This window comes from Chiloscyllium plagiosum, unplaced genomic scaffold (assembly GCF_037043375.1).
Source record: "Chiloscyllium plagiosum isolate Xiang-an unplaced genomic scaffold, Cpla_swu_hap1 HiC_scaffold_32, whole genome shotgun sequence".
Lineage (NCBI taxonomy): Eukaryota > Metazoa > Chordata > Chondrichthyes > Orectolobiformes > Hemiscylliidae > Chiloscyllium > Chiloscyllium plagiosum.
In genome coordinates this window covers 3,055,721-3,069,933 of record NW_028270170.1, presented here as the reverse complement: position 1 = coordinate 3,069,933, position 14,213 = coordinate 3,055,721, and the positions used below count along the sequence as shown (strand labels likewise).

Below are 14,213 nucleotides of genomic sequence, written 5' to 3'. Positions count from 1 at the left end.
GTAGGATTAACAGCATCTGTATTGAACTGTAATCTGTCAGGATGGAGTACGAATGGATGAGATTGTTGAAGGCTGCACTGGAGCGCTGCACATTCTGGCTCGGGATCCTAGCAACCGTGCTGAAATCACTCGACTAAACACAATCCCGCTGTTTGTTCAGGTAAAACTGTTAAAACAAAGCCATCGCCTCCCTTTCAGCCCTTCCACAGTCCCCAACTTCAAACCAAACATGAATTGTGATTGAACACCAATGCTGTATTTATATATTAACTTTCCACACCCTAAAGAGTATTTATAGACAATCAAATCTATCTGATATGTGCAGAGGGATCTCACCATCCCCCAACCTTTTCATTTGGCAATCAAGCAATTCTTCATTTTGTAAAATATTAAAAATTAAAATAGTTACATGCAAGGAGAGTTAATTGATTTATCTTGTTTTTTTTTTTGTATATACCAATACCTTATCCAATCAATAGATTAATTCTTAATGCATTTAATAACTTTCTCAGCAAATGGTTAGAAGTTTGGTACAGTGTCGCATTGGACCAGTAATTAAAAATATTGAGCCTTTTTTTTGCTTTTGTGTGAAATGTTTTTTCCCCAAACTGTTAATAAATGATTCTCAAGTTATCTTTAAGCAATCATTAATCCCTTGTGCAACTGTTGTTATAAGGATATTCATGCAGTGATAATGATGTAAACTTCTACTGGAAACATTTGAAACAGCATAACATCAGGCAATGTCCAGAGGACTAGATTAACCCTGGTGTCTTTCCACCTATTGCTAAGTGTTATCTAGTGCCTCTCTGGGAGCTGTTTGGACATTGATTAAAGATAGAAAGGACTTCCTAAATCATCTTGCCCACATCACACTTTCCCAGCCATCAACACACTCCAATATGAGTGACACAGGAAGAATTAGGTTGCTTCCCAGTAATGGGAGGAGGTGAAGACACCTATCCGAAATGAAATTACATCTTGAATGTGTTCATTTGTTATCTGACAGTAAGGATGTTTCTATTCAGATTGCTGCATGGTTTGCTCATTGTGCTGTTGTCTTGTCCCTCCAGCTCCTTTACTCTCCAGTTGAGAATATCCAGCGTGTTGCTGCTGGGGTTCTCTGTGAACTTGCACAGGACCGAGATGCTGCAGAGGAGATAGATCGAGAGGGAGCCACGGCGCCTCTCACAGAAATGCTGCACTCCATGAATGAGGGAATTGGTGAGTGATCAATAGATGTTCGCTAATGATGCCCACCTTTGACCCTGGGCTGGGAAAGGGATCTTTCAGTCCTGGTGACAGGGAGAGCAAGAGAGGCATTGTATCTGGCCCCTATCTGTGGACAGTAAGGGGAAAGAAAAGTGAGCCTGGGCTTCTTAGCTTTGAAATGTCACATTGATTCAGTTTTACTGAGGAATTTGATTAGTTCCTTCTGTGACACAATGTTGTTATCTGTTAACTCTGATACAAACAATAAAGATGCAATGTCAAGCATATACGCACACCAGGACCAAAGGGCTTATGCCCAAAACATCGATTCTCCTGCTCCTTGGATGCTGTCTGACCAGCTGCACTTTTCCAGCAACACATTTTCAGCTTTTAGGACCAAAGTTATGTCTAGTATGAAAGGGATATGGAGCTTAAAGGCCTTGATGTTTTTGAGGTGTAAGGTTTCCCCGAGACTGCTTAATGCAGCTTATTTAATTGATGTCTGTGCTCAGCAGTAGGGAATATTTTTAGCTCTCCTTGAGTCCTTAGAATTGGTGAAAAGAAACATCAGAGCATTTTCTTTGGCCTCTTGGAGAGAACATTTTCTCCACTTGGTTCCAACAGTCAAGTCAAAAACCCATCTCCCCTGCTCTTTCAAAAGCAGACTTTTGAAATACAAGTTATGTATTTCAGTGTTTTAAATTCATTGTCTCCAAACTTGATTGCAGGTGATGCCTTTCATCTCCCAATATGTGGAACATATTGTTCAGCGGTAAAGTGTATGTATTTGTGGCCAGTGCCAGTGCGAGGTGGAGCACTATAGATGCATGTGTAAAATCGGTGTGGCATTTGAGCCCTCATTTCAAAAGTCTCATCTAATCTCTATGCTGCTTCTATGCATAGATATAGGAATGTTTGAATGAAGAGTTGTATCCAGTTCTGGAAGCCCAATTATAGGAAGGGTATTATTAAGCTGGAGAGGGTTCAGGAGAGATATACTGGAATGTTGTGGGGTATGGAAGGTTTGAGTTATAAAGGCTGGAAACTTTGTTTCGCTGGAGTGTAGCAGGTTGAGTGGCGACCTCTTAGAAGTTCATAAAATAATGTGGGATACAGATAGTGTTAAAGGCAGGTGTCTTTTCCCTAGGATGGGGATTTCAAGACTGGGGAGCATATTTTTAAGGTGAGAGGAGAGGCTTAATGTTATGAGGTGCCAAGTTTTAACCTAGAGGGTGGTTTGCATGTGGATTGAACTTGCAGAGGAAGTGATGGGTGTGGGTACAATTTACAATGTTTGAAAGACACTTGGATAGGTACATTGAATAGGGAAGTTTTGGAGGGATATGGGCCAGGAGCAGGCAGGTGGGACTAGTTTAGTTTGGGATTATGTTTGGCATGGACTGGTTGGACCGAAGGGCCTGGTTCTGTGCTGAGACTTTAGGAATTGAGAAAATGCTTTAATTATGAGTTAAGAAACAACTTGTACATCTGATCTCTACAAGTACAGAGTTGCATCCCTCCCAAAACAGTGAACCTGCATCTTCACTTTAGACAAATAATCTGCAAACATTTAAACATTTGTGGCACATGATCAGTCTCGAATCCCCGATATTTCCATTCTTCTTTTGGAAGAGACCTTACTTGTTAGGGGTTCCAGGAAACTGAAGTTTTGAAAATTGTTTAATTGTTAACTCAAACAGGATTCTGTCAAAGTTGCAGAGGCTGTTTGAGAATACAGGTGAAATCACAGCTGTCCTGGAGAGAGACTCTGAAATCAAAAATGAAATGAGAGAATTTTTATGCCAGACTGGGTGAGTTTGTCTCTTTTGGCAAAAAATAAATTAATTTCATTTCAGCCAGTTTAATTTATCCCACGTTGGCTTCAAGAAACTTGGCTAACCTGTGTGGTCAGCTGATCATTGAGGTCGTCAGTATCTTTCCTCCAGTCTCTCAGTCCATGAATGTCCCAGATATTGAAATCAGATGATGGAATCGGGAAATTGTCGATATTTTATCACACTCTTCCATGAACCAGTGACCTGTTGTGTTGGGGGATGCTCATGCACATGTTAATTTAGCGCACTCACTTGCTCTCTGTGGATTTCAGATTTACTTTGGTGAGCACTGGTCAGGCAATGTATTGACCTCTCTCTCTCTCTCTCTCTCTCTCTCTCTCCTGCAGCCACCTATGCTGCTGCTGTGCTGTTCCGGATATCAGAAGACAAACCTCAGGATTACCGGAAGCGACTGTCTGTTGAATTGACCAGCACGCTGTTTCGCAATGACCCAGAGGCCTGGGATGCTGTATGTACTCAATCTCCTGCCACACCCAGATATCCCGTTAGCAAGATTAGGGGAGGCACAGTGGCTCAGTGATTAGCACTGCTGCATTTTGGCATCAGGAATCCAGCTTTGGATGACTGTGGAGTTTGCACGTTGTCCCCGTGTCTGTGTGAGATTCCTCCAGGTGCTCCGGTTTCCTCCCACAGTCCAAAGATGTGCAGGTCAGGTGGATTGGCCATGCTAAATTGCCCATAGTTTCAGGGATGTGCAGGCTAGGTGGATTAGCCATGGGAAATGCAGTGTTGCAAGGATAGGGTAGGAAGGCTGGATCTGGGTGGGATGCTGTTCAGAGGATCAGTACAAACTCTGGGCTAAATGGCCCCTTCCCATATTGTAGGGATTCTAAGATTAAATCTCAAGGCAGTATCTGGGTCGATAAGCAATTGTCTGGGAGACGGAGTGAAGTTATTTTTCAGACCTGGAGGGAAAATGTTGTTCGGACCAATGTTCAAGTATAATGGGTGTGCCAGGTAATTTCAGTTGCATGAAGAAACAAAATCAAAAGTATATGTCATGATCCCAGTTGATATTACTACACAAGTCAGATCCCACAATTAAACCTAGTGTCATAGAACATTTTCTGTAGTTTAGTTAGTTAACATGGTCAGTCGTGGAAACAGCGCAGATGAGCCTGCAGATTCTTGTTAATAAGCAATTTACTATACAGAAGAAATTAAAATAAAGACAAACCAACCTATCCAAATAAATATATTCGATGTCTTTGAGATCATTTAAACCAAAGTTCAACCTGTTTTCTGACTCGATCTGCTGCAGTAACTCAATCCCCACTGAAATCTCTTCAGTAACATTTTTGTAAAACAGAATAAAGTTGATATTGGCATGGTGTAGGTTCACAAATCTTTTTGGAAAACTCTCAAACAGCTGAGTGGCTGCTAACCAGCAAGCAGAATTTTTGGCTTTTTAAATATAGACACAGTTTAGAAAAGAAACTGGTAACTTGTGGGAATTTTTTTTAATACTAAAAAAATCTAGTCAGCCTTTAGTGTGTGGAGTATTGTGATCAATTCTGGGCATCTCAAGATGCCAAGGCCTTGGAGGATGTGAAGGAGATTTACCAGTGTGTTCCAGGGATCTGGGACTTTAGCTGTGTGGCTAGACTGGGAGAACTGGGATTGTTCTGCTAAGAGGAGATCTGATAGAAATGTTTTGATTTATACTGAAGTTTGATGGTGTAAATCAGGAGAAGCAGCATCCAAGGGCAGGAGGATTGGTAACCAGATGATATGAGTAAGGTTATTGAGAAAGAGAAGAGTTTTTTTTACACAGATGATCTGAAGCATGTAGTTAGAAACAAATATTTGGCCGCCTTTGCAAGTTCAGGAACAAGGATTTCTCTCCGTTGTACAGGGTTTGGTGAGACTTTACCTGGAGTACTGTGTAATTTTGCTCTGCTCAAGATGGAAAAAAAAAACTCTCTCTGGAGAGTTCAGCAAAGGTTCACCAGATTTATGCCTGGGATTGTACAAGGAGAAACTGGAAGAGAGGAGGGCCATATTGCCATGAAATTCTGACATGGCAGGATAAATTAAATACAACAAAGATGTTTCCTTGGGTTAGGACCAGGAGGTGCAGATTAAGAGATTAAGATTAGAAATAGCAGGCGATCTCAGACCCGTGTTCTGCTCCTCTTGCCCAATGTGGGAGCTCAGGGATGCGGCTGATGTTCCTGACTCTTTCACGTGCAGGAAGTGTGTCCAGTTGCAGCTCTTGAGACCACTTGACAGCTCTGGATGACTCACTCTGGAGCATCCGCGATGCTAAAGAGGGTGTGGATAGAACTTCTAGTGAGTTGGTCACACCACAGATTAGGATTGCTGAGGGAGAAAGGGTGACCAAAAGGCAGAAAGAGCAGGAATGCAATGCAGGTGTCCTATGTGGTCAGCTCCCTCTTAAACAGGAATACAGTTTTGGATACTGTTGGGGGAGATGGCTCATCATGTCGTCCCGTTCCCCACCCTCAGTCAAAACAAAACACTCAGACTCGCAATATAGTTATACTTCCTTCATCTTTTTATTCCGGGCCCTGGAGGGAGAGCGAACGATCGCCCATGTACCGAGAGACATGGGTTCTCTGTCTTCTTTCCCGAACAGCAGTTTCTTAATGAATTATATAGTTGTTTTACAGGGTGGAGAATTCCGATAAGGCAATATACATATTAATTGGGTGACTGTTACAATCAGCGAGTGTCAATAGTAGAGTTTAAGCTTTCTGCTGTTACGCAATGAATGATCTTAACCTTTAATTAACTAACCTCTGCATAATGGATATGTTTCACCTTGTTAACTGACCTTACACATTGAATGCTTCCATTGTTAAATGGCTGCACATAATGAATACTTTTCTATCTTGTTAAACCACTACCCTTGTCTCCAGCACCTCATTGTTAACTGCAAGTTCTTATCTGATCTGAGTCATGCTCAGCTGTACCTTTTGTTTCACAAAACTCAAAACTTAACACTTTTCCCTACTTGCACACAACCTATACACATTCTCAACCCAGGGGAAGGCATCAGTAGCCAGGTTCATGGCACTGTGGCTGGCTCTGCTATACAGAAGGGTGAGAAAGAGTGGAAGGGCTAGAATCATTAGGGATTCAATTGTAAGGAAAGTAGATAGATGGTTCTGTGGCCGCAAACTAGACTTCCGAAAGGTATATTGCCTCCCTTGTGCAAGGGTCAGGGATCTCTCTGATCGGCTGCAGGACATTCTGAAGGGGAGGCTGAACAGCCAGCTGTCGTGGTGCATATAGGCACCAATGAAATCTGTGAGGTTCTACAAGCAGAATTTAGGGAGTTAGGAGCCAAGTTTAAAATGTATGACTTCAGAGGTAGTAATCTCAAGATTGCTACCAGTGCCACTTGCTAGTCAGGAGAAATGAAAGAACAGGCAGAATGAAAATTTTCTGATTCAGTGTGTGGATGTACCTCCTAGAGAAGATACAAAACCTGACCTACTCTTGGGAAATAAGGCAGGGCAGGTGACTGAGGTGTCAGTGGGGGAGCACTTTGGGGCCAGCGACTATAATTCTATTAGATTTAAAATAGTGATGGAAAAGGATAGACCAGATCTAAAAGTTGAAGTTCTAAATTGGAGAAACGCCAATTTTGATGGTATCAGGCAAGAACTTTCAAAAGCTGATTGGAGGCAGATGTTCACAGGTGAAGGGACGGCTAGAAAATGGGAAGCCTTCAGAAATGAGATAATGAGAGTCCAGAGAAAGTATATTCCTGTCAGGGTGAAAGGAAAGGCTGGTAGGTTATAGGGAATGCTGGATGACTAAAGAAAATGAGGGTTTGGTTAAGAAAAAGAAGGAAACATATGTCAGGTATAGACGGGATAGGTGGAGTGAATCCTTTGAGAATAAAGGCAGTAGGAGTATACTGCAGAGGGAAATCAGGAGGGCAAAAAGGGACATAGCGTTGGTAAATAGAATTAAGGAGAATCCAAAGGGTTTTTACAAATACATTAAGGACAGAAGAGTAACTAGGGAGAGAATAGGGCACCTCAAAGATCAGCAAAGCGGCCTTTGTGTGGAGCTGCAGAAAATGGGGGAGATACTAAATGAGTATTTTGGATCAGTATTTACTATGGAAAGATGTAATTAGATACGTGAATAGGCTGGGGCAGATCCTTAAAAAATAGGCGACAGGTTTAGATAGAGGATTGGGATCGACAGACTTGGAGGGCTGAAGGGCCTGTTCCTGTACTGCTGTTTTTTTTTGTTCTTTGTTCTCACGGTCTCGGGATATGGGGTAGACCGTTTCAAACTGAGATGAGGTGAATTGTCTAGTGATAAACCACTGAAATTCTGACTCCAAGATGTGAGACAAAGTCCCTGAAAATGTTTTTGAAAGAAATAGATTTTTCAAATTTAGAGGTGTCAGGGGCTATGGAGAAAGCAGATGTGTGATATTGAGATAGAAGACCTGCCATGATCCTGTTGCTGGGCAGAGTGGTTTCAATGGACTGACTCGCCTACTCCTGTTTTCTGTTTCCATAGAAACATTGTTTGAAAGGGTGGTGAAACCAGATGCAAGTCATCCCCTTTTAGAACAAAAAAGAATTGTATAGTCTTGAGAGAATGAGTTAGAGGGGGTTGTGTGACAGTGAAGCAGCATGATGGGTTCAATTCTACCCTGCTATCTAGAAGTTGTTTGAGTCTATGCACCAGTGTCTGAAAGCCATTTCTTTTGTCAGATTCTAGAGTTTAGGGGATGGGAGGGAGGTGGATGTTCCTGAAACTTTCAATACTTGTCTATGTCAGACTAGCAAATGTACATTTCTATAATGCCATTCACAATCTCTACCTCTGAAAGCATTTTACAGCCAGTGAAGTGTGGTCGCTGTTGCAATGCAGCATGTGTGGCGCAAGCCAAATTGAGCATAGCATGATCCCACCATCCACTATGTGACAATGACCAGATAATTCATTATTGATTTATGCAATGCTGGTCAGGATACCGGGGTGCTCCCTTGCTCTTATTTAGAAACCGAGGTGGGTCACTGAATATGTTTGAGACGGAGTTACAGATTTTGGATCTGAAGTGGAACTGAGGGCAGTTGGTGAGTGTGGGAGGGGAAGGGGGACAGAAAATTGGAGGTAAATCCACAGTCAGATCAGCCATAATCTTGAAACTGGTGGCCGTGGGTCTCCACCCCAGTGAAGGGCTGACACTTGAGAGATGGGACTCACTCCTGACTGAGTTGGGAAATTCTGCGACTGAGTTGCTGATAATAAAAGCTACCTTGAAATCTTGCTGTGTAATGAACGTCCAGCTTCCTAGGGCAGGATAAATAGAGGTGGTAAGGGGGAATGGGTGCAGGGTATTGGAGGGTTTTTTGTAGAAGGAGCATGACTGTTCTCACATGAGGTGCGTGTGACCAGACAACACCAGGTGATGTGAACAAGTTAACAGGTCGCTAAAGCAGAGCAACCTGGGGCGTAGGGGTTAGGGCCAGAGAAGGAACATGGAGAATAAAGCTATTGGGGTAATGGCTGAGGATATACGCTTTCTGGTAATGCTTGCACTTTATCCTCCCCAGGCTGAGCGACTGATGGTTGCAGATTCCTATCACGATGGTAAGTGTAAAGAATGACAGTCAAGTCATCGTTTGAAGAATTTCACTTAAACTGCTCCAGGTTCCTGATTCCCAGCAGCGAGTCTGTGTGGTCTTTATCTGTTCACAATTATATCTCATTTGTGCACTAATATCTCTGGGGGTCTGTTAGCTCAGTTGTTGGACAGCTGGTTTGTGATGCCAACAGCATGGGTTTAATTCCTGCACCAGCTGAGGTCACCATGAAGGATTTTCCATCTCAACCTCTCCCCAACACCTGAGACATGGTGACCATCACCAGTCATTTCTCTCTAACGAGCGAACAGCCCTATGGTCTAGTACTTATACCTCAGTTATAGGACTGACTCAAAGGCAACATACTGGGGATGCTGGAAGTCTGAATCAGAAGGTTAGAGAAACTCAGCCGATATGGTAGCATCTGTGAAGAGAAAGAGTTAATGTTTTGAATATGGCATGACTCTTTAGAACCCCTTCTGTTCTGAAGTAGTGTTTCAAAGAAGTAACTCTTTCTCTCTCCACAGATGCTGCCAGATGGGCTGAGTTTCTCCAGCATTCTGTTTGATTCAATAACACTTCCACTTCCACATTATAATGTGTACTGTTCTCATGGTGTGACTGGGGTGCTGTTTGTTAAAGGGTGGGGTGATAGGAAGTATTGATTGCCCCTCCCTTGCTCTGTGAGACACTATTGGGACCATGTGCTGCAGAGACTGAGGGAGTCTGGCATTTATACTGAACCTGCCAGTCTCTCTCTGCATTTAGCTCTATGGGTTGGCGGTGGTTCAGAGACTTGAACGAACTAATATACTCCTGAACAGGCTCTGAGCAGCTCGGCAGTTAGAGGCAGCCAAATGGATTCATTGGAGCAAAACCATTGGAAAGGGAGGGTAATGACATTTCTCAATTGAACGGATATTGGATGAACTCTGATAACATTGACTCATTTGTGGCATTTCTTTTGAAAAATGCACCTTGCTTGAACAGCATTCCTCCCTCCACCCACTGAGGGGGAGACAGACCTGCACTATCGAAATCAAGAGGGCGAGTTGGATATGGACCATGAGTTGATGAATGGTCCTGATGGACTGTACTCAATGGAAAGACGTGGGATGGTGTCGGATGAGCCTATGAATTTGTATCGATGCTAGACCTCACAAGCATCATTCCACAAGGTAAGGAGTGCCACCTAGTCGAATTCTGGCAATTTTTGCAAAATGTTAAATTGGTTTCATTTGTAGTTTTATTTATTCACTCATGTGATGTAGGCATCTCTGGCTAGGCCAGCATGTATTGCCCAGAGAATGGTTAAGTATCAACCACATTGCTGAGAGTTTGGAGTTGCATGTAGGTCAGACCAGAGAAGGGTGGTAGCTTTCACTAAAGGGCGTTGCTGAATCAGATGGATTGTTTTTAACAATGGGTTCACGGTGGTCATTAGACTCTTTATTTCCAGATTCTTTATTGAATTCAAATTCTGCCATGGCATGGTGGGATTTGAACCCAGGCCCCAGAACATTAACTGAGTTTCTGGACTAATAGCTGAAAATGTGTTGCTGGAAAAGCGCAGCAGGTCAGGCAGCATCCAAGGAACAGGAGAATCGACGTTTCGGGCATAAGCCCTTCTTCCGGATTTCCTCATTCCTGAAGAAGGGCTTATGCCCGAAACATCGATTCTCCTGCTCCTTGGATGGTGCCTGACCTGCTGCGCTTTTCCAGCAACACATTTTCAGCTCTGATCTGCAGCCCTCACTTTCTCCTTTCTGGACTAATAGTCCAGTGATAATACCACTCGGCCTCTACCTCCTCTTGGAAAATTCATGTTCACAAATGTGGGACCAATTGGATAGCTCCTTTCAAAGAGCAGGCAATGATGTGATGGGTCAAATGGTCTCCTGCAAATGGTGCTGAATCCTTCTATGACATTTTGGGGCAATATAAATTTTCTGTAATAAAACTTACCAATGTGTGGGAGCAGGCACCAACTCTGGCTGATCAAGTTTCCTAAATTTAACTGATCTATGCTTAGTGCTTTGAATCATTTTAATGTGGGGCTGACATTTGGGAGATTCATCTCAAAGGATGAAACTACAAAGTTGTCTGTTATGGCCTCTCATCATCCCAAAGCATTTTATCCAAAGCCAGTAAAGTATTTTTAAAATGTAGTCATATTGTGTAATGTAGGGGAGGCAGCAGCAAGATCCATCAAGAGCAGTGCTATGAGTAGCTAGGTAATCTGTTATTTGGTTGTGATTTGAGGGATAATTATTAGCCCCTGGAGAGGTCGGGAATGGGTGGAAGTTCAAAATCCCTTTTGAACTAGTGGCTGCAGGATCACAGCTGGATATGGGGCTTTAATTCCTCACCGAAAGGATGGTGCCTTAGACAGACAGTGCTTCGATATGGCCCTAGCAGGGTTTGCCTGAGACTATTGATTCAGGACTCTGAGTTGGGACTTGACCGCATGATTTCTTGAAGATCTCCACTCAGCCACTAGCTAACATCACTCAACACCTTTGTCAACAAATCAGCTCAGATACTCTGTACCTCCTGGTCTGAGGATCAATCCCCATCAGACATGGTGTGTTTCTATTGCCATTTACTGCCTGGCACTGTGCTGAGGTTGGGGTGGGGAGGTGGGGGTCGAGAGAGAGCGACAAGGCTGCTCATATTTTTGATCGTTCCAGAACTTGCACTCGGTGAGGCACCATCTCATGTTGATGGACCCTTCACCTTCACAAAGACACACTGCAACAATGATAATCTCCTGGATTGAAGGGAAGAGACATTGAACATCTGGATGTGAATGGATGCACAATAAATAACAAGGGTGATGGGTTTGTGGATGACAGATGATGAGTAAATACCCAGCAGCTGAGAATTCTCTCTACTGAGGAGATTAGTTGAGGTTTCTCATGAATGGTTTTTGTTCTGGTTGTGACTGTAATTTTTCTCTTGACAGCCTTGAAATGCAGATGAGGTTCTGAAGGGATCAGCAAAACTGCTTTTAACCGAGTTTGTGTGTGGCAGAGACTTGCATATTGACAGAAGTGCCTAACACTCATCGAGGAAAGCCTGTGGGAAGCATTTCGAAGCTGAAGCCTTTCAGTATGGGACTAATTGAGGAAATATTTGGTATCAGGAATGATTTGAGTGAGCAACTCCAATCTGTCTGAAGGTTTCTGTTCTGTTTAACCAGCTTCTCTAGAATGTGATGTTCAAAGGGGGGAAATAATCTTCCCTTGGAAATTCCCTTTTCCTGGCTGTGAAAGCTGCAAATTACCAAAGCATTATTTTATTTTTAAACCAGTTTCATTCTCATTTTAGAACATTTTAGGGTTATGTTACATAAAATGTCTGTCTCTCTCTCTCTCTCTCTCTTTTGTTAGTGCAGGTTATTGAGCAAGTGGCTGTGAAGATATCTGCTTGCACGTGACTGGTGAGCTTTTAATTGTTCTGGACCAGTCCCCAAGGGGTCCGTTAAAAGCATCAAAAAGAAACTTCCATTCTCAATATGTAATCTACACTTGCCTTGCTGATGTTCAAATGCCTGCAGATGGGAGGGAATTATTCTCCTGGGAGACCATGAATCAATAAGTCATGATCAGAGTTTTTTTTGTTGAATTAATTAAAGCAAATTTGGTGGATGAACCAGTGGTCGTTCATTTTTAATGAGCAGTGAGTGATACTGAGAGCATTTCTTTGTTTCCCTCTGAGTCCTTCACTCCACCGTTCGCTCAGTAGTTCTGCATCTCACCCATTCAATGGGCTGTAGTTTGGTCTTAGCCAATATGTAGTGGCTTCAGTAAGGGTATAAATGTGGGGAGTCAGCACGTGACTTTAAAACCAAGCTATAAGTCCATCTGGCTGGTGATGGGGGAAGCAGAGATGTCTGGATTTGATCTGCAGTAAAGCCTGTGGTTGTGAGTCCCTCTGTGATGTGCATAAATGAGGCAGTTAGGAAGAGTATGTATTGATACTTTTGTCAATCCTGATTTAATGATCTCTCTATTAATGGTGGCTGGTGTTTTGTGTGGTTTTCTGCTGTAACCATTTTAAACAGCTTTTTGAACTAACTGCAGTTTTTCTTTGTAAATTGTATGGTGATGCAGGTCATTCATACAGTGCATGGTTTCAATCAACCAACTTTGATAACTTTTAAGTTTTTGTAAAAAGCAAATTAAAAACAATATACCACAGATTGTCTTGTTTTGTGATCATTTTGAAAAAGCTGAAACCAAGAATAAAAACTAATGGGAAAAGACCTCTTTGATTCACTAGATTTTGATTTGATCATAACTCCTGTATGTGTACCCCTTTATAGACCTTACCCAATCATTCAGTCTCTGAGGAAAGATGTTCATGTTTGAGCAAAAAATATTGCTACAATTGGGCAGATCTCTATAAGAATAGCAGTCCATTCAGGCCCTCAGACCTGTTCACTGTTAGATTTTAATCTGGGCTAATGTGTACCTGCACTCCATTTGCCCACTTCAGTTCCATGTTCCTTGACGTTCAAACCTAAAAGAAGTTTATCATTCTGACTCTTGGGAGCTCCACTATCCACTCCCTTTGGAAGACTGGGTTCCACATCACCACTGCCTCTTTTTAAAAACACATTACAAATCCACAATTGAGCAGACTAATACCAAATGGTCTTCCCAAACTTGATGAATAAGTTTTTGATAGGGGGGATGGGGTTAGGATGCTGGGTATTCAAAGATGGAGGGTGGGGAAAAAAATGTGGCTTAAGAGCTGCAGCTTTTCAGGTACTTTGTGTTGGAGCTGATTTCCTTGAATTCTAGGAGTAGTAGTTACTGTTTTATAAGCTGTTGCATTGTTTTGGAACTTTGGAGGAAAAAAAAGTCGAACTAGCCGTACTTTTAAAAAGGGGAGAGACAAAGGCAGTGACCACATGAGAAGTGAGACAAACTGAGCAGTATCCATGCACAGCTGACTGCCTCTGCTGTTTTAGTTTCAAGTATCTCTGGACCTGAGTTCATTTAAGGAAAATAAACAGAAATTCTGTATATGAAATGAGTTGCCAGAGGAAGTGGTGGAGGATGGTACAATTATGTTAAAAAGCCATCTGAATGGGTATATGATTAGGAATAGTTTGGAGGGATATGGGCCAAATGCTGGCAAATAGGGCTAATTTACTTAGGACCAGTTAGACTGCAGGATCTGTTTCCATGCTGGACAGTTGTACGATTATGACTCTATGATTACACCAGCTCAGCCCAAACTGAGCTAAATTCACGGAGCTTGAAAATCTCATTTATCACTGCAACATTCTTATTGTAATAAGGGTAGGAGGCTGATTTTTACCCTTAATTTGTAAGTGTTGAGCAATAGAGCCTGACACTACAGTTAAGCAGGGCAGCCGATACATGGGGGCACCACCCCCTGCTAGTTCCCCTCCAAGCCATTCGCCATCTTGAGGTGGAAATATATCGCCATTCCTTCAGTGTCGCTGTGACAAAATCCTGGAATTCCCTCCCTAAGGGCATTGTGGGTCTTCCTACAGCAGGTGGACGGCAGCATTTCAAGAAGGCAGCTC

The 14,213-nt window shown here is 42.6% G+C and overlaps 1 protein-coding gene across 1 annotated transcript in view; it reads left to right on the top strand.

Moving 5' to 3' along the window:
* LOC122539713 (junction plakoglobin-like) overlaps positions 1-12,852 on the top strand; it is a 28,079-nt gene extending 15,227 nt beyond the window's left edge. The window contains exons 9-14 of the mRNA XM_087977711.1: positions 41-160; positions 1,074-1,224; positions 3,395-3,516; positions 8,621-8,657; positions 9,641-9,828; positions 11,616-12,852. Of these exons, the coding sequence (XP_087833837.1) occupies positions 41-160; positions 1,074-1,224; positions 3,395-3,516; positions 8,621-8,657; positions 9,641-9,804 (594 nt within the window). The 3' untranslated portion in view covers positions 9,805-9,828; positions 11,616-12,852. The remainder of the gene's footprint in view (positions 1-40; positions 161-1,073; positions 1,225-3,394; positions 3,517-8,620; positions 8,658-9,640; positions 9,829-11,615) is intronic.
* The last annotated feature ends 1,361 nt before the right edge of the window (positions 12,853-14,213 follow it).